We start from the raw sequence: 20606 nt of genomic DNA on the forward strand, positions 1-20606 counted from the left end.
CATTGCCTTCCTTGGTACCAGTTATCTTCATGTGCCTGGTCCAGCCCCTAGCTGAGGGACAGAGAACAAAGATGTGGCTACGGTCAGAACTGTGCATTTTACTGGTGGCAAATTTTCTTTTTCCCTATGGGGGAGGTTATTTGCTCCGATGGAGCTCTAAATGCCCTTAAGTTTCTGTACCATCAGTGGCCAATCAATTATAATCGCAGATAAGAGTTACGACTAAGTATCTACCTGCTATGTGCCATGCACTGAATGAGGAGCTGTTCGTGTTTTTCATATTGAATCCTCACATAAACCCCGTGAGGTAAGTCTCATTATCCCCACTTTATGGCTGAGGAAACTGAGGCTCAGAGACATGAAATAACTTGCTAATAAGGTCTGTCTGACTCCATGACTCATGCTCATTCTCATATGCTACGTCGTATCTCTGGGAGTGGGAGTGGGGAACATGGCAATAAATAGCTGTCATTTATTGAGCACCTACTGTGTGCTACAGGTAGGTATTACTGTTCCCATGTAATGGATGAGGAAACTGCATCTCAGGAAGGTTAAGCATCTTGCCTATGACTTTCTAAGAGTTCATATTGGATGTGACACATCGAACTCAGATGACACTCCAACTGCCATATTTATCATTGTTTTTAATTTGGTGATCCATGTTTTAATGATTTCTTTTTCTTTCTAGAATGGTAACATTGTAGCGATAGGCATTTTCTGTTTATATAAAAATAGTCTGTGTTGTCCATGACTTAAGGATCTAGATTTTAGGGGTGGATTTATCTGATTCCAGGTTTTGAACTTGGCACATTGAGAGAGGCTAGTTGAGGCATCATCTGGTGTCTGAAGCCATCATTGTGCCCTTTGGGCCTGAGGGAGGGTCTCCAGTTGCTCAGGAAGCCAAATTGTTGACCCCCACAATGGTCAGCATGTGCTCTGGAGGCTTATACTGCCTGAAATCCATCGTCTAAATTGGCCCGATAATGACTTAAGAGTCTACGCTGCTTAAAGTGCTCAAGCTCTGTGGTTGGCCTTGTAATAAGGGACTCTATGGGATAAAGAAAAGAGAAATCATAATATAATGAAGTTCCTCATCTAATGAATATTTTATAGATTATGGCAATTGAAAATGGAAGTACATAGAATCGTTGATCACGGCCTGTGAAGTTGTAGCCAGGACCTCAAGTCTTGAAGAATCAGATATTTCTAGGGTGCAGGATTTGTAAATAAACCCAATGACTCAGATCAAGGTTCCCTCTGGGGCCAGCTGTGCCACAGTGATGCAGTAGGAAGTTCAGAGGCTTTGGAGTCAGATAGACCTGCATTCAAATCTCAGCTCTACCACTCATCAGCTCAGTGACCCCAGACAAGTTACTTTACTTCTCAGAGTTTCATATTTTTCAGTTGTAAAATGGGGATAAAAATAGTAGCTACATCACAAGGTGGTTGTGAGGCCTTTTTGTACAAAGTGTCTGGCACAGAGGAGGCATTCAGGCAACGGTAACTATTCTTTTCTGAGCGCCACAAAATCTCCTGCAGCAATTTCTGGCCTCGGAAATGCCCACCAGTCCAACGCTAAGAGTCTTTCTGGAAAATGTGTGCGCCCTCAGATTCCTTGAATCCCCCCAGCTATTGATGTGGAGACAGGCTGTGAGCGCACCCCAGACCTTTTCTCCTGCCATCTGGCTCTCTCTTCTGAGCCCCAAAAGCACATATGAGTGACCCGACGTGATGGGGCCAACAGAGCAGTCTTACCCTGGTTTCCTGCCTGGCTTGCAAATGCTTTTTCTGAGCCAGTGCTTTCTTTAAAATAAAAGAGGAGACCCCAGCTGGCACTTCCATCCTGAAGTCAAGCCCTGTCGAGGGCCTGGGCTGCCCCGGGCTTCCGCGGAAGCCCAGCAGTGATAGCTCACTACCCCATCTCCAGCACTCACACTGACTTTCTTGTTCCTGTGTTTTTTTGTTTTTTGTTGTTGTTCTTTTTTTTTTAATTCGCAGCTGTGGTGTGATTTTGACAAGTCGATACCCTTGAAGAACCTGACTTTCAATTCCTCAGCTGTGTTTACAGATATCTGCTCCTACCCAGAGGTATTTATTCACGAGCTCCCTTTGGTGAGACTTGGGCCCAGACATTTCCACCAGCTCCACATAAGCAGGACTGGCTGAAGGGCCTTAGAGAACGCTCCAGGCCTCTCTTCCTTCTCCTTCCTCTTCCTCTTCCTCCTTCCTCTCTTCTTCTTCTCCTGTGCTGTCTTTCCTTCTCTCCTTGCGTCTTCTGCGCTTCCCTGCTCTGTCCTGCTCGTTTCTCTACCTCCCTTTCCATTTCTATACTTTCCCTATTTCTCTCTCCCTTCTTCTTCTTCCTCCTTTTCTTCCTTCTTCATTTTTTCCTCTATCTCTTTGCTTCTTTCCCTTTGTCTCCCCCTTCCCTACGCATTTCCCTTAACTCATCTTAAAATTCTGTAGCAGAGGGGCTGGCCCTGTGGCCAAGTGGTTCAAGTTCCATGTGCTCCGCTTTGGCAGCCTGGGGTTTGCAGGGTTGGATCCCAGGTGCAGACCTACTCCACTCACCAGCCATGCTGTGGAGGCATCTCACAGACAAAGTGGAGGAAGAATGGCACAGATGTTAGCTCAGGGCTAATCTTCCTCAAGGGAAAAAAAAAAAACAGAGAGAGGAGGATTGGCAATGGATGTTAGCTCAGGGCAAATCTTTCTCACACACACACACACAAATTCTATAGCAGAATGTGCCATTGTCTCCAGTATAGGGCAGAGAGCAGACTCATCGCTCAAGCAGTGTTTGCTACATTGATAAAGGAAGGATGGAAAGAAGGAAGGAAGGAAGGGGAGAGAGAAGGAAGGAAGCTGGTGAGTCACAAATGCAGAAAACCACAACTAAACTTAAATCAAAGTGGTATAGAAAGTGTGCAGAGCACCACAGGATTCAGGGGTGTCCCAACAGGACACCCACCATCATAATGTAAGTCTGACCCTAACTCTGACCCTCTCTTGGCCACAGAGCCACTGGTCTGGCCCTGGGCCTTGAGGGTCAGCCTAAGATGCTGGGGAAAGTTGAATCTTAGGCTTGACTAGCCATGGCCCAGACCGTTGCATACTGAGACAGAAGTTCTGGGTCAAGAGGGAGGACAGCTGTGGTGTTCCACCGGACCCCAGCCAACCCCATACCCTGAGGACTCTCGTTAGACTCTTGTTCTTCAAGACCCCCTCCAACATTTGGGTGGAAGAAAGGCTCTCTGTTGTCTCGTCTGGGCCCCAGAATTGGTCTGAGAAATGTTCTGAAATGGAGAGAAAGCCTCACCCTCCACCTCAGGTATAGAGCATCTACTTGATATGCATAACATCATTAAATCCTCAGGATGTCCAGGGTAGAAGCTGTGACCATCTCCGTTTTATAGATAATGAAGCTAAGGCTCAGAAAGTGGCTTGCTCAGTGCCATTCTGCCTGACTTCCATTCTTCGTCACTTCTCTTCGTCCTTCCTTCTTTCTGTCCTTCTCATCTTAATTCAGTTGTGAAGATTTGGTACTGCAATTCAAACCATATCTGGCTTATTTTTGAGCCCACACTTCTGAAGCCAGGCTCAGCCCCTAGGGAGGAATAGGCTCTTCTTAAGGAAGTCCAGGGCTGGACGGGACTAGCCCTCATTTGGGGGCTGCACGGGGCAGACCACATGATCTGAGACTTCCTCCCACTCACCAAGGACCAGCTCCGGTTTCGTGGACTCTGAGGCACCAGCACCCTGGGAACTTCATGGCTTGGAGGGCATGAGGAGTGTCCCAAGGGGCATAAGTTGGCCAAAAATCAGGTATTTAGCGCTAGACCAAAGCTGGATTTCATCCCTAACTGAGTCTCTTCACTTCTAGCGATGGAATCTTGGATCAGTTCTTACTTTCTCTGAACCTCAGCTTCCTCATCTGTAACATGGGAAAATAATACCTTCTTCACAGGGTTATTGTGGAGTTAAGGAATATCATGTTCTCATGGTGCCTGCCTAGATGAGTTAGAAATGTTGAGTTTCTAACATGTCATCTGACATGAAGGTAGTCTTCACAAACTATTCATCTAGACCCCCATGTCACTCTAAATCAAAACTGTATGCCCTTGACCCCAACCCTGAGCTCCCAAACTCAGGACTACTCCTGGACTTGCCAATCCTAAGAAAGTGGTGGGTAAGCTTTTGATCACCTAGCTTCATCTCTCTGCCTCAGTTTTCTTATCTGTAAAATAGGGGTCAAAGTCATACCTTCTTCATGGGTGGTTGTGAGGATTAAGTGAATTAATCCATGTAAAGTGTTTAGAGTGACACCTGGCACAAAGTATCTGCTCATTAAATGTCAGCCATGATTTGTTTATTATTTCCAGTAAAAAGGTTTGAGCCTGCACTGTCAATATATGGTTATCTATAAGTTACATACCTGTACCACTGTGGTAATGTGTCATGTACATTATGAAACATACTCAAAAATAGAAATATTAAAAAATGAGATAACGTAAATGAACCAGAGTTTTAATATTTTCCTCCCACAACCAAAGGGTCGTCTTGCCAAGGGGCTGGCAAATTGTGGCCACAAGCCAAATTCCACCTGCCACCTGTTTTGTAAATACAGTTTTCTTGGGGCACAGCCACACCCATTTATTACAAATTGTCTATGGCTGCTTTTAGAGCACAACAGCAGAGATGAGTAGCTACAACAGAAAGGGTGTGGCCCATTAAGCCCAAAGTGTTTACTATATGGCCCTTTATAGTTTGGCAACTCCTGAGATCCCCCAGATGCAGGAATCCCACTGGCCTAAGAGGATGGGGATCTGGACGCTTTCTAGCACCAGCTACTACAACAACCTGATTTGACCCACCATTCGCCATCCTGATGCAAACGGCTATGCTTCTCTACCTAAGGATTTGTCTACTAAACTAGAAGGAGTCAGACATTTAGACCTAAAAGGCTTAATCTGCAGAGCCCCCCATCACTCACAAGTGTCCCCAAGCAAATCACTTCATCTCTCTGAGCCGTGGTTTCCTCATCTGTGTACCTGACCTCTCTCCCTCACCCCATGAGAAACGATGCTCAGTCCAAAAGGATGCTGTGAAACTGGCTGATGTGATATAAACCTAAGAAGCTGTTGTAATAGACGGTATAAAGTATAATTTGGTTCTGAATTGGAGCTGGCCAATTACTAAAAAAGAGTGAAGAGACAGGAAATGACAGTGAAGAAAGCCACATTCTAACTATGAATTGAGAAGTGGTCTAGGGAGGGAGGAGACGTAGGTTGGTAAAATGAATGCAAATCACATGCACCAACTCCCAGGATCAGTATCTCAAACACCCAAACATGGTTCTCCGGAGGCTCAGTGAGAAGACTTTCCTTTTAGAATCAAGCCCCTTTATTATATGCTCTGGCACATTTGAGTAAATAGTTAACTATATTATCAGAGCTTGCTATAGTTTTAAAGGGCCCCTGAGAGCCAAAGACAAAAGGTTTGTTTCCACTGGAGTAGCAGAGCCAAGATTTACCTGCCCGCCTGAAATAACTAAAAACAAACAAACAAATATGTGAAACAGTCATTTTCAAGACATTGGGCATCAATGAAGGACAGTGATCTCTGAAAAGGAAGCAAATGCAGTGGCCCCTAGGATTGCCTGAGCTCTATGGTTGCTGTGAGAGAGCCTTCAGAATGTGGCTGGGGTTGGGGGAAGCCCGGTGGAACCTAGAGGACTCCCTGATTTGAGAAGACAGAGCTGAGAATCTGGGGAGACTAAGGTGGCCATAGTTTGCAAGACACACTAACAGAGAGAAGCCAGAAACCCACAGGGCTGCAGAGGCTTCTGTCTCTGTGAGGAAACTGATGCTGGGAAAGAACTGTCTGGAAGGATTAGTGCCTGGTGCTCACACGGGGCTGCAAAGAGTGTTTTTCTCACCAGCCAGAATGGAAAACATCCTAATCCATGGGGCATTAGGTAGTCAGAAGGATCTTGCGTCAGTGATACAGTAATTACCCCTAGACGATATGCCGCTCTGGTTCTTCCTAAAAAATTTTAAAAGTAAGACTGAAAGTCTAAAAAGGCTTTTATTCTTCTTCTTTTTTTTTAAGCTCAAAACATTTACTTTTTTGTGTTACAAAAACAAAAGTAAGTCCAAGCAGATAATGAAATAAACGTGTAGGGCAATCTATCTTGAAGTGGGATAAATTACTCTAAAAGAAATGAATCCTGCATAGTTTTCCTTTCTAGTCAAGCATCTTGTTGTTTAATAAACTTCTTGTTTGAAAAAATGCAAAATTTTTATATTAGAATATATTTTAAAATGTGTATTTCTATATTAGAAAAGAATGAATGTTCATACCAGCTTTATTTGTAATAGCCAAAAATTGGAAACAATCCGCGTGTCTATCCTCTGGGAACAAATTTAATTTCTGGAAGTCACCAAAGATGTGTGTTCTGGTTGGACATCACTGTTTAGGAATCAAATACAGAGAGACTGTTTTTCAAAAACGATCTCTCATGATGATCTACAAAGATGTGAGCTCAGTCGTTGAAAAAGAATGATCAAGATAAGCAGATAGGGGCTGGCCCCGTGGCCGAGTGGTTAGGTTCGTGTTCCTGGGGTTTTGCCAGTTCGAGTCCTGGGTACAGACATGGCACCGCTCATTGGGCCATGCTGGGGCGGTGTCCCGCATGCCATGGCTGGAAGGACCCACAACTAAGAATATACAACTATGTACTGGGGGGCTTTGGGGAGAAAAAGGAAAAAAATAAAATCTTTAAAAAAAAAAAGATAAGTAGATAGTTCCCCAAGGTGACTGTGTTGTATTGACCAATAAGCACCATCAAGATAAGCATCATTCTTATATTTTTAAAAATATTGTGTAGTGATGCCTTTCCATAAGAAAGAGCTATTTGTATGCTCACTGATTAGGCTTTGCTTCATAGTTTTACTGTGATAGTCGTCATTTGGGGACCCTGCTAACATAGATGTGTCTTCCTGGGAATTATTATGAGGTTAAAGTATTAACTGAGGATACAGTTGCTTCTAGGAAACATCTAAAATAGTCCATCCACCTCCAAAACAAGCTAGATATAAACATCACTTCTACATGTGGAATTTAAATTCAGTTTTGACAGATCTAAACTAGTAACTATAATGAACTAGGGAGCATTCACCCTTTTTCCTCTAATATGAAAACAAAGCCCAATCTTAGACTAAGCCAAAGCACAGTAAGATTGTCCCAGAGCACCAAACACATAAAAAAAAGGCCCCTTTCCCCTACCTAACAGTGAAAAGCTTGAAAAGTAGGCTGGTTACCTTTACCCAGCACCTATGGCGAGCCCAGGTTCATGACACCCTTATTCGTGGACCAGGTGGGGAGTCAAGGCTCAGGAAGAAGGAGAGCAGCCTCTGTCCTTGGCCTGTGTGTACACCACATTGCCGTATGCGTGTCTCATTGCTAAGAATTAGGTTTTGTGTGAATCAGGAAGTTTGGATTTTTTCTTTGAACGACAGTGACTTCTGAAAATTATGTGTCTGCTCTCTTTTCTCCTTGTTCTGAGTTCATAACGCCATGGGATTTTGTCAGCAACCAAATGGACGCAGACAGTCCAGTCTGCATGACGTGTGTGGGTAGATGCCCAAGCCCTTCTCCAAGTTATCTTTGTGTAAAATGCTTCCTCCTCTTCCTCTTCTAAGAGGAGAATGTGCGCATATTGCTGAGGCCATTTATGATACATTACAACAATGTCCTGACATCAGTATGGTGCCTTCCAACCTAGAAAATTCTTGGTTCCTAGTGGGTCCTGAATCAACAATTGTAGAATAACAAATGCATGGTTTAGTTTGTAAAATGCTTATTTCATGCAAACAGAGTCAGATATTGCTCCCCATAACACTTTGTCATCACGTGGGACTCCGATTTTTTTCAGTACAGACTTAGAAGAAATTGTTTTATTTGTAATTTCCTAAGTCAATATATTATCTGAGAGAAGAAAACCTTGGGTATTCAGAAGCAGAGAAGTGTTATATATACTTCCCTCTTCTGTAAAATGAGCATAAGAATAGTACCTGTCTTTGAATTTTTGTAAGAATGAAATAAGAGGAAGCACATAAAGTCATTCATAAAGTACCTTGCACAGAATATGTGCTCAAGAAATATTTAGTTATTATTATTGCTTCTGCCTTCCACCAACTGACCCCTGATGCATGGACATCCTCACCCCATTTGATGGCCCCGTCTCACCTAGAGTTCTTCTAACGTACGGACCTGGGCTGCCTCACGTCTCCACGTCTTCGGTATCTGTCCATCTTCTCCCAACCACGTTTCAGCCTGGCTACTGAAATGTCTCTGGCCTCTTTTTCCTAACTTGGCTACCAAAGTGCTCATGCCCATTGCAGCATTTCTATTTTTTCTGGTCAAAACTGATGTGTCGTTATTGGGTCTCTTTTTCCCTTAGAAGGCACAGCTTGTCTGTTTCCTTTACCAAAGATTGCTAGAAACTTTGCCCAGTATCTAACGTGTCTCATACAAATCCTGGCATTATTATTTTTCATCATCAAAAGATCTAGGAAGAAGCAGAGAACCCCATTACTGTATGGGATACAGAGGTCTTGGGAATACAGGGAGTCATTCCAAATCAGTGCATTCAACTCATTGTCTCATTTAATATTGCATGTTACAATCGGATTAAAGGGCATTGCAGAAGGAAATAATTCACTTGAAAGCCATGTCATGTCTGTGTACACACTTTGCATCGTTCTCATTATAGTGTATATAAAATTTTATGTCCTGCTTTCCAGTCTTAAACTATTCTGAAAACATTTTCTATGTTGCTTTTTAAAGACTCCTCTGAAAATATTTGTCTCTGGAGATTTTTATTTTCAGAGCTATCTATTTGTTCACTACCGTGTCCTAATTCTCGCCCTCAGACACCCAACCATCCCTAATCAATATTCTCGTTTCTCTTCCTCCACAGCCCCTCAAACATGCTAGTCCCTAAATTTTAGTCACTGTATCTTCTGTCTTTATCTTTCATGTTCTGCTTGAGTGGTCTCTTCTAAAGCTCTCAGTTCAGCTGAACAATGTTAAATGTGTGCCTTTGGACCCCGTACATCTTCTGAATCTCAGCCTCGTGTCTGTAGTTGTTCAGCAGATGCCCTTAGTGAATCACTCTTTCAATGCCTGAAACTTGAAAAGCCTAAAACTGAATTCATTCCTTTTCCTCTATCTTTTTTCTGTAGTTTTTTTTCTTAGTTAATAGATTAATCCATGCTGGAAACCTTAGTGCCATTTCTGACTCCACTGTCTTCCTCACCTCCACATAAAACTAGACAAGGTTGTCCAACCCCTTATCTCTTGCTGTCTGTGGTTAGGTCCCCAGTCTTGTCTTTAGGTCTTCAACTTTCCTTCTTTAATTACAATCTATCCTGTACTTTTCCACAGCACAATTTGTTTGTAATTAGATGAGTAAAATGAATCCATTACGAACCCACCATGGCTCCTTGTGGACTGTAGAGTGCAGACTTCTCAGCAGGACATATGAGAGTCTTTGCTATGTAGCTTTGCCTCCTATCTCTGCCCTACCACACTGAGGAACCCCTTATACTTAGAATCCATTCAGAGGACACTCTAGGAGCTGAGGGCCTGCTAAAATCCTGGAGTGACTTAAAGGAACACAGAAACTATTTGTCAATTGTTAGAAATTTAGTAATTGTGTTGGGTCCAGCATCCTCCCAAGTTATAGGAAACATGCAGTTCGTGGGTCCAGACCCAGCGAAAAGAGAGAGATTTTCACAAAGCTTTCACAAAGGCATAATATTCCTGTAGCTTCCTGTTCTTCTCCATTTCTTGGTCCCATCCCTACTATTCATTTAAGGTACAGAAGAGGCAGAAGAGAAGCTCCTGACGTTATTTGTCCAGGGACGTCCTTCCTTTGATGTCCCATGGTTATAGCATCACCGTAAGGTCCAACTTTATACGTGAAAGTAGAGATTTACCTAAACCTTGCAAGGCAGTGAGTGGGTGACTCATTTCAATGGAATGGAGGATGGTGGCGGAGATGGCAAGAGCATACTAACACAATTGGTTGAGGCAACAAAAAGAAAGACCATCAATCCATTGTGCAAATGTATGACTGTATTTAGCTATTATACTTTCAGAAGTCTTGGTAGAGAAAGGAGGAGGGCAGCACAGTGAAACTTACCTGCTGCCTATGTTGCTAGTTCTCCTCATGATTAATTAGATGATTCTCTAATATACTCAAGGAATTCATTCTCCAAGAGATTTGTTCCTTTATACCTTTGAGTCCATGCCATTCTCTCTCCCAGAATGTTCTTTCCTTTCCATTTTCTGTTGTGTCAAATCCTACCCATCCTTCAGGTCCAGTTCAAACTCACCTCTCCTGTAAATCCTTCTCCAAATTTGTGTTCCTTCTGCCTCTGTACTCCCATCACATTTGGTCCAATTGCTGGCAGAGCACTTTCCACAGTGTATTCCTGTTGGAGTTTCCATGTCTGCCTCACGTTTTAGACCACAGCCTCCTTTAGGTCTGAGCCATCTCTTTTTCCCCGTTCAATTCCAACGCCCTAGCACCATGCCTTGTTTCAGTAGGCACTCAATAAACCCTTTGTACACTTTTTAAGTTTAGCTCTTGTGCCCTCATAAGTTTTTGCTCAAAAGCACAATCATTTTGACAGCTTTTGATCTAACACGTGATTCACAATTTGCATTGACAAAACCATGCACAGCAGTTCATTGTGATGCAGATAGCAATGAAACAAGACCTCTCAGATCTTTCCTCTATTTGTTAAAATGATGACATCAAGGCATCAAGATGAATTATCTAAAAATCTTGCCAAGGGGAGATCTTAAAGGAGAGTTGAAGAAAGCTTATCATCCATTTGAGACAAGGACATAGTTGGATTTATTAGGAAAGGAAGAGACAGAAGTAAAGGATGCCTAGACACTGAGGTCATTGGGGCAGGGGCAGGGCTTTACTCATTTCTGTGTCTACCCGGTGCACCATAAAGACATGAGGGCTTCACCCTCAGTGGGAACTCAGTCAAGGTGCTATCCACATTTGTTGATATTGCTATTTGTTGAAAGTTACATTAATGGCTCAGTTTGGCTTAAGAAGTCAATAAACATGTCTTCAGTAGTTTGTCAGGGATTTCTAGAATTTCTTACTGATCTCTTCTTCCCACACAGAAATTGTCTCTTCATGTAATAAGAGAGTGAAAACAACTGGTTGTTACAAAGAGTCATGCATGACAAGGCTAGAATGGATTTTAGAAATTATCAAGCACAGTATGCCCACTAGAGTCACATTTACACAGACAGGCTGTATCCAGGTGTCCTAGGGGCTGTTTTCTAGTTGCAAGAACTTGAACAATTTACTTAAAACCTATGAGCCTCAGTTTCTTCATCTGTAAAATGAGAATTATGATTCCTTATTTTGAAAATTACAAGAGAAAAAGTATATAAGCATCAACGTACTGCCACCGAAAGGGCCTTTGATAATGTAAGTTTTATTCTTTTTTCCCACCACATAGTCAGAATCCAAACTTACCATCCAGAATGATATATTGGGATACTTCTGTAAGGGAAATAGGCTAAGAAGCTTCCTACAGAAGGCTGAAATCTGGCTGGGTGGAGTGACACACAGGGTCCACTCCAATATTCCAGCCTTTGAGTGCTTCCAAACTGGATTTTAGAATAGCTACTTCTGATACAGGGTGATAGATATTACGCTGGGCTGTGAATGGTGCAATGGAGGAATGAGGCAATATCCAGAAGCCTGGAGATATGCACAAAGGCTTCTCAGAAGAGAGGACACCTGAGCTAACATTCATCACAGGAGTAAGGCTTAGTCACATGGATGAGATGTGAGCAACCAGACACTGGGGGTGCAAAGCTTAGAGACACGGGACTCAGTGATGGGAGTCAGCAAGTAGAGAGTGAGGCTTGGAACATGTTAGGGTTTGGAAAGTGAAAGAAACCTGATATATGATGGCCTTGTGAGCTTTCTATTCAGAAAGGAGAACATAATTTGAAGGAATGGAGAGCAATGAAAAGACTTCAAGTTAAGGAGTAACATGATCAGATCTGTGTTTTACAAATACTGGGTAGAGAATGATAGTGTTTGTTCAGTGGAGATTGGGGGCTGAAAGCAGGCAGAGCTGCCAGAAAACTATTCCGAAACTGTAGATGAGAACTAAAACAGAAACAAGGTGGAAAGAGAAAGCTGGAAGGATGGGAGAGCTGTTAAGGAAGTAGAATCTCCAGCTTAGGAGGACCTGGCTGTGGAATGTGGGGAGGAGGAAGGCAACAAGGATGAGACCAAGGTTTCTGACTTGAAGAATGGTGTCAGTCACTCCCCCCAAAATAAGGAACAGAGGTTTGGGAGGTGGTAAGGCAAGGATGAGTTCATTTGGGGATCTGTTGAATTTGAGGATGGCCTGAGACCACCAAGTGGAGATGCACAGCAAGCATCTGTATAAGGAGACCTATCCACGTCCATGAGGAGGAGAATGACCCTCCCACATTCCTGTTGAATCTGACCACCTCCATTCTCTGTTTCCAGTACTTTGTCTTCACTGGGGTGCTGGCCATGGTGACCTGTGCGGTTTTCCTCCGACTGAACTCTGTCCTGAAGCTGGCCGTGCTGCTGATCATGATCGCCATCTACGCCCTGCTGACCGAGACCATCTATGCAGGTCTCTTTCTGCGCTACGACAACCTGAACCACAGTGGAGAGTAAGTGCTCACTGTGGCATGTTCGAAAGTGCTCGACTTTCCACAGGGAGTGAGGGATGTAGAGTTATTGAAACTTGGAGACTAACTGGATACTGACTTAGAGTTCTCAACTCAGGTACTCTCTTGTTTACAAGTCTAGGTGAAATCCCTAGTTTTCAGTTTCACCTTAACTAACTAATTAAAGTTTGGACTAAATAGTAACTAAATAATAGCTCAGGTCACCTCCAAACCTAATAACGCATAATTCCTTTAACAGCTCCAAGACTTGTAGGGTCTCCTTACAATTTGGCTGTAACGATATTAATAATAGCAACCACTGTGCTTTGAGAACTTACTATATCCTTGAATTTTATTATTTTTGAAATACAGAAAAATACAAAAAAATAATGTCTGAAGCCTAGATTTCTTAGAGAACAGAGCCTGAGGCAAGGCTGAAGGGCTCATGCAACCCCAGGGCAGTGAAAGGAAGGGAAAATGTAAACTGATGCCATGTTATGCTGGCCACGTGAGTGGGGAAGAGATTGAGCTGGTGCCTTGGAAGATCCACTCAATGGAAATGCCTCTGGATGGGCCATAAGGTGGGCAAAGGTGTCTCAGAACAGAGGAAGGGAGAGGAATTTGTCTGCTGGCTCCTTCCCTCTCCCGTCTCCCTTAGTCACGGTTGACTCTCTGGATGGACTTCTTGATGATATCATTTGGCCTCTTCTGCAGCCCGTGGGGAAACCAGACTCCACGCCTGCAATATGGAGCTTCATCTGAGCTGGAAGTGGTGGAAAGAGCCAGACACTGAACCTGTGGCTGATTGGCCTCCGGTGTAGGAAGCACACAGGTCTCACTGAGCCAGAATAAGTGGCCAACAGTCTGAGAGAAAGATGAGACCAAGATAATCTAAGAAGCCTGAGAAAATACAGCTGATGCTAATAATATGAACATTTATGAACCAATCCCTAGAAATAAGCAATGCTAACAATTAGTCATATTTACTTCTACATTTATAAAACAAAAAAGCATTTCAGATATTGTTGGAGTTCCCTTCCCCAAGATTGTTCTCTTCTCTTTCTCCCAAGAGACAACTTCTAATGCACTTAATTTATATTCTTTCCATCCATTTTTTAATATATATTTAACTATGTCTAGACCTATAAATTATAATATTGGTTTGTTGTCATGCAATATTGTCTTTTTTAGATCTATCTACGTTGATATCTGTGGATATCATTCATTTTAGCTATTGTATGTACATATTATACAATATGAACATACCAAAATATATCTACTCTTTGACCTATTAATAGACATTCAGGCTGTTATTTTCGCCATTTAAAAAACGCTCCAGTGACCATCAATGGGATTGTTTCCTGGGGTTTATATCTAAGAGCACACTTGCTGGGTTGTAGGGTATCTGCATTTTCCACATTCTAAAATATTGCCAGATTGCTCTCCAGTGCAGTTAAAACAATTTCCCTGACAGCAGTGGTCTTCTTGCTCCTCATTCTCACCTATGCCGTTGTTAGACTTTTTAAATTCTTATTGAATCTACTGGGGGTTGAATTTTATTTCCTTGTTTGCATTAGTAGTTCCCAGATCACAAGTAAGTTTGGGCATCTTTTTGTTTGTTTATGGACCATTTGGGTTTGTTTTCAGATGAACTGTCAGGTCATATCCTTTGCCTGGTTTTCTATTAGGTCGTTTGCCTTGTTCTTACTGGATTTGCAAAGGTTCCTTGTCAGTTCTGGATGCTAATTTGTGTCTGTTATGCATTGCATCATACACATTAGGTACATTTCCCTGTTCAGTCCTCATGGCAACAACCTGAAGAACACAGGCGCAGAGAGGTTAAACAAATACCCCTGTGCACATGCCAATAAATAGCACATCTGGATTCGAATTCAGGTCTTTCTGGCTCCAAAGTCCATCTTTGTAAATACTACACACACCTCTGTTAAATCAGACTGAAGAATCTCTCACTATATGCCCAGGGTTCTTAGAAAGTCAAAACAGTTTCAATTCAGTGGATGGTTAGTGACAACAGATGTCCCACGGCCACACAGAAACTAGCACAAAAGAGGGGAAAGAGATGTATGAACAAAACAGGCCATGTTTGTGGTAAAAATAAAAATTAAACCATCTAAAATCTATTCATTCAAAGGGGAACACCACGTTAATAGAACAAGCCAGGACTTTGGCTGCAAATCCAGGCTCTGTTGCATTAGAAAATCACTTCCCATCTCTGGACCTCAGTTTGCTCATCACTAAAGTGGAATAATCTTACTCTTTCCAGGGCCTGTGTGAGGCTCTGCTGTACATGGCACATAGTAGGTGATGAGTATCTGTTCGTTCCTATCCCCTCCTTCCTTCTTAGGAAGAGGTTTAGTTCTGAACTCTATTTTGAGGTCTTAAGTAAAAGCTGGTGGTTGAACTGTTAAGCAAGATTGTGAAAGTAAACATAGTCCCAAACTCATTGCTACTGACATTCAGGTGCTTTTCTCAGCTTCTTCCTTACTCAAGGTCAGTTATTGGTTGGTCTTGTATTGACTCACACTTTGCTATCAACGGAACTAAATTAACAAGGAATGGAAGAGCTCTTTCAGCCTTCCCTCTCAGCTGCTCAGTTGATTATAAATCAACAGGTCAATAGTCACTGTTTATCTGGTTGGCAGGCACAGGTTGCTCATGCTGTTGAAGATTTAGCCAACACTTTAGGAACTCACATGGTTCAGGGACATTTCTGCTGGTTATTCCTGGGGGTCAGGTACCTGGGTAATAGAAAGTATAGAGAACCTTGCATGGGGCAACCTGCCTGCATCTCCATCGAGATGGTACCAGATACTCTAGACTGGCGTCTCCCAATCTGTTCATGAGGTCCTCTCCATAACAACCCCATCTCAGTGGATGACACTGAGCCCAAAACAGTCCCTAGAGATTCATCTTGCTCAGCATCCCCTGTAAGGAAGCACCACATTATAACACCTGTGAGCACAAGTTTAGAAGTTAAACCACTTCAGGTCAAATCCCAGCTCTGTCATCAACCAGCTTTGTGGTCTTAAGGTAATTAATTAAAAGTGGCTTAACCTCTCGAAGCACCATTTTTGTCACCTGTAAAGTGGGTAATAATAGTTCTTATGTTGTAGGAATATGAGAGATCAAATGTGATGATGGAAACCTGGCACGGAGCCTCACATCGAATAAGCATTTGGTTAGTGCTAACAATTGTTATTGGACATACCCCCTCCACACCATAAATTCTGCTATTCTAGAAGTAATCTTAGTCTCATCTCTACTCTGCTGTCACCTAACTGATCTCCCAGCGTCCACTCTCAATTCGTCCTTCTCAAAGCCATCAAAGCCATCTGGTCAACTCATTATCCTTCTTAAAACACTTAAGGGGCTCCCTATTGCCTCTGAGAAGCTAAAAGTTCAACCTGTTTATCAAGGACTTCAAAGATCTTCCTGGTCTGGCCTCTGCGGACTCTCCCAATCTTATCTCCTACAACTCTACAGGTCACCATTGATAGGCTGTATTCTAGCCATGGGAAACCATGTACTGTTTACCAAGTGAGGTTCTTTACTTACTTCTTTCTGCCTGGTATGTCCATCTCCCTGACTGTTTCCAACTCATCATTCTCAAGGTCCAACTCAAGGACAACCTCGTCAGTGAAGCCCTCTTTAATCATTCCTCATTTGCTAATCCATATACATAATTTTTTATCATTGCACTTCTCTCTCTGCATTGCAATCATTAATTTCCATGTCTTCCTCTTCCATTAGAATAAGAGCTTTTGAGGGCAAGGACCATTACTCATGTTCATATTTCTGGCACGTAGTAGAGTATCTGGCAGCAGGTGTCCAGTTAAATATTTGTTGAATGAAACGTTAAGTGAATGAGTGACTGAAAGAAACAGCTCATTTGGAATCACATTACAACACCGATTCACGGTAAGCTAAGTGTCATCTATGAACAACCTCTAAGATTTTTGCCCACCATTGCCCTTAAACTGTGTGTACTCCATCCTGTAAGCATGATTTCCTTTCGAACTTAAGTGTCATACCTTTGCTACAGGCTTTTCTAGGCCCTGCAGATTCACAGATGAATAAGACATTATTTCCATCTTCAAGGACTTAAGGGCAGAGAATTGCAAGTAAGTGCACATCAGAGGGCATGGTAGCTCCTGAGATCTGGACTGATAGCCGGCCTTCACCATTCACTAGATCTGTGAACCAGAGCAAATCATTTAACATCCGAACCTCAGTTTCTTCTTTACTAAAATAGGGATAATAGTATCTTAATTATTGATATGACAATTAAATCAGGCAAGGTATGTAAAGTGTTATTAAAGGGACGGCATAAAATCAGCACTTAGCAAACGTACTCATTAGCATGGCAAAACGGTAAGAGAGAAATTCAAGGTGGCTGGTTTATTTTGGGTTTCATGGGGGGAAATTGGAACTAATAGCTAAACTAAAAATTTGGCATCAGATGCACAATGGCTAAAGCTCTGGGCTTGTTGTCTGTGATGTGAATTCCCATCCTGGCTCTCACAGAAATCAGCTGTGTGACTTCGGGCAGGTGACATCTCCCTGGGCTTCAGTCTTCTACCTGTAAAATAAAAGTCTTGCAGGGGATTTCATATAATGTATGACATACACAATATGGAATAGAATGGACCCAGCCAACTCACGTGTAAAGTATTTAATTACTTGAAATTATTTTCCTAGCATATGCTAAATGAAAAAGTAGGTTATAAAACAGTATGAACCACACGATCCTAAATCTGTAAACATATTTTTGCATGGAGGAAAAGGAAATGACATTCAGTTGGCTCCAAAGTATTAACTATTGTTTTCTCTGGGTGGTAGACTTAAGGACAATTTATATTTTCTTATTAGATTCCAAATTCACTACAATTAGCATAAATACTTTTGTAACGAGTAACACTCCAATTAAATATTAATTGTTCTGAGACATCAGATAACATGATCTCTAAAGATTGTTATAGCCCTGAGAATTACATTATTCTGCATGTGTTTTCACTCAATTATGCCCTTTTCTTAGCATACAAAGATGGTAGTATTAATTCAGTGATTTTATTAGTACAAATAAACTAGTTCAAAATGTCCTTGGTTTTAAGTCTCTGCCACCCAATATCAAGCAAAGTATTACAATTTTGTACAGATTTCTGCCATTTGACTCTCTTTGGAAGTTCTTCAAAAAATCGTGGAAGTACAAAAAAAAATCCTTTTAAATTCGAATCCCAGTTTTCTTTGGATGTTCCCTGGCCCAGCTGACTTACTATGCAAATTTTGCAGTCTTCACTTAGGTCACATTTTTTCCATCTGAAATACGTTCTAAAGCCTCAAAGACCCTTCATAATAATGTTACTTTTCTTCTGAGTTTGATCTGGTCATCTCTCTACTTTTGGTCAACCACTGCTTTCAAGATGACTCAAGAAGTATTTATGTTAGCTCTTGAAAGCGTGTTTTAAGTGATAAATTGCTGGGCTTAAGAAAAGTGTTCTACATCACAAAGAACAGAATATCAGAAGTGCCGGTCGGAGTAGGAGTTCGGGTATATCCAGGAGGAGTTAAAACTAGGGCATCTCCCACTCAAACTAAACGGTGTGGACGAGGGATTTGTTTAAAACACCACCACTAGAAGCAAGCTCATGTGCCACTAGCTTTTAAGCCAGCTAGCTAAGCAAGATGTTTGTCCTGTCCCTATAGAGCTGACCCCATCTTTTCCTCCTGAGGACTTATCACCTTTTAACACTCAGCTCTTGAGTCCTCAGTGAACATCCAGCCTGGTTCCTTTCTCTTCCCATGTATTCCCATGGCAACAAGGATGTATCCTTATCAAGGAGCGTATTGCGTTATGAAATTATCTGTCTATTTGATTCTTTCCTTTACTGGATTGTTTTGAGGGCAAAGACAATGTGCTCTCTTCATTTCTGTATCCCAGCATGTGCCTGGTACACAGTAGCTGCTCCATCATTATGTGCTTGGCTGGGGCTATAGAAAAGAAACACAGTAATGAGTATTACCTATTATTAGCATCTTATCTCCAAGGGAAAGCAGATGGAACTAGGAATTCACAAACCTGAATCTTGTTCCTGCCCACAGAGGCCTTGCTCCCCTGGGTCCCCCTATACATAGCACCTCCCCAAAAGAAAGTACATTTCCATCCCAAAATCCCTGTTCTGCCTGGAGAGCTGGATTGGGCCTGGCCCTGTATTAGCTGGGAGGGTCTTTTAGCATAAAGCTAGATGAGAAGCTGGTCTTGGCAGCTGGGTTCATGCCCCTGTTTCCTGAAGCCCCATGCTACTCTTACTGGTCTCCATCAAGAAACGAAAAGGGAAAGCTGGAGATTGCCCGGGTGCAGCCATATTAATGCTCACTCTACTCCTTCCTCTACGCACTGCATCTCATCTATGATGACCCCGTTGTGTCCTTAAGCCACATCAGGATTAAGTCACTCCTGAGTGAGTCTGAGTATATTTGTGCTTGTGGTCGAGAGACAATAAAAGAAGGGAGTGATGTGATAAAAAAAAAATTCTGATGACCGTGGAGAAAACAGATAGTAGAGGGTAACGTGGACAGCCTATTGGAAATCATGGTGGTTGTACTCAGTTGCGGAGGTAGAGACAGAGAGAAGTGGATGGACTGGGGACATATTTTGATGGAAAAGCTAACAGGGTTTGGATATTGGGGTGGTGACGACTGACTTCTAGTTTTGTTTTTGTTTGGGGCTCAAGCACCTGGTGCATGGATGAGGGGCATCGCCTGAGGTGGAGAAACCTGGGGGAATAGCACAGGTGATAGAAAGCAAGTCACGACATCCATAGAGACGCTTTGTCTTCTTCCAACAGAGATTTCCTGGGGACCAAGGAGGCGTCGCTGCTGCTGATGGCCATGTTCCTCCTTGCTGTGTTCTACCACGGACAGCGGGTAATCCAACATTTCACTGTAACTACCCTCAGTTATCTGGCATTTCCTGTTACGATAAAACTATCCCACAGTCTCTGCTCTTCTTTGCAGCCAATGACTGTTAGCTGCTTGCAGCAAGTTATGATTCTTAATGACTCAATTCCTAATAAAGACCGCCTGAAAAAAACTAAGCGGGAGAAGATGGTTTGGAAAGCAAGGCGGTTTTAACACCCTTTAGGTATTTCTCTTTCAAAGAGAACGTTGTTATAAAAAAAAAAAAAGAAGAGCTTGCAATTTCCACCTGAGGCAAACTGGGATCCCTCCCGATTCCATTGCCTGGATAAAGTCATCACTGTAGAAGGTGGGTGCTGTACTGGGTAAACGATCAAATTCGAGGATGGGCTGAGGCCGGGTTCTAATCCTGCCACTGCCTCTCAGCAGTTTGTGACCTTGGGAAAATTACTTATCTCTCTGAGCCTCAGTTTCTTCATCTCTAAAATAAGACAGTAATCCCTAAATAGGGCTGTTTAGAAAAATCATTTGAGATTCTTGTGCACAGCATTTTGCGCACTGCCTTATGTAAGCAGAGGAAGTGCTTCATTGTTGAGTTCTCATAAGTAGATAAAGTGCCTACTGTATTGATGCCACTTCCTTAGGAGCCTCTACTCTGCCAGGATCTGGGGTGGGCACTGTGGGTAGCAATGTCCAAAACCCCATCCCTGGCCCCAAAGGTTTCCAGTCTCCTGGAGGAGAACAGACCCTAAATAATGCAATGGGGGTCATGCTATGTGTGGATCAGACCATCCAAGGACGTCAAGAGTCAGAGAGGCAAGAAATTATTCTGCCTGGGAGCATCATATCACGCTTCACCCAAGAGGTGTCGCCTGCTGTCGTCAGTAGGACTTCTCCATGTGGACTCAGAC

At 42.6% G+C, this 20606-nt stretch overlaps 1 protein-coding gene across 1 annotated transcript in view; it reads left to right on the forward strand.

Moving 5' to 3' along the window:
• ADCY8 (adenylate cyclase 8) overlaps window positions 1-20606 on the forward strand; it is a 215681-nt gene that overhangs the window by 164842 nt on the left and 30233 nt on the right. The window contains exons 11-12 of the mRNA XM_046642315.1: window positions 12590-12762; window positions 19626-19704. Of these exons, the coding sequence (XP_046498271.1) occupies window positions 12590-12762; window positions 19626-19704 (252 nt within the window). The remainder of the gene's footprint in view (window positions 1-12589; window positions 12763-19625; window positions 19705-20606) is intronic.

This window comes from Equus quagga, chromosome 16 (genome assembly GCF_021613505.1).
Source record: "Equus quagga isolate Etosha38 chromosome 16, UCLA_HA_Equagga_1.0, whole genome shotgun sequence".
NCBI classification, from domain to species: Eukaryota; Metazoa; Chordata; class Mammalia; order Perissodactyla; family Equidae; genus Equus; species Equus quagga.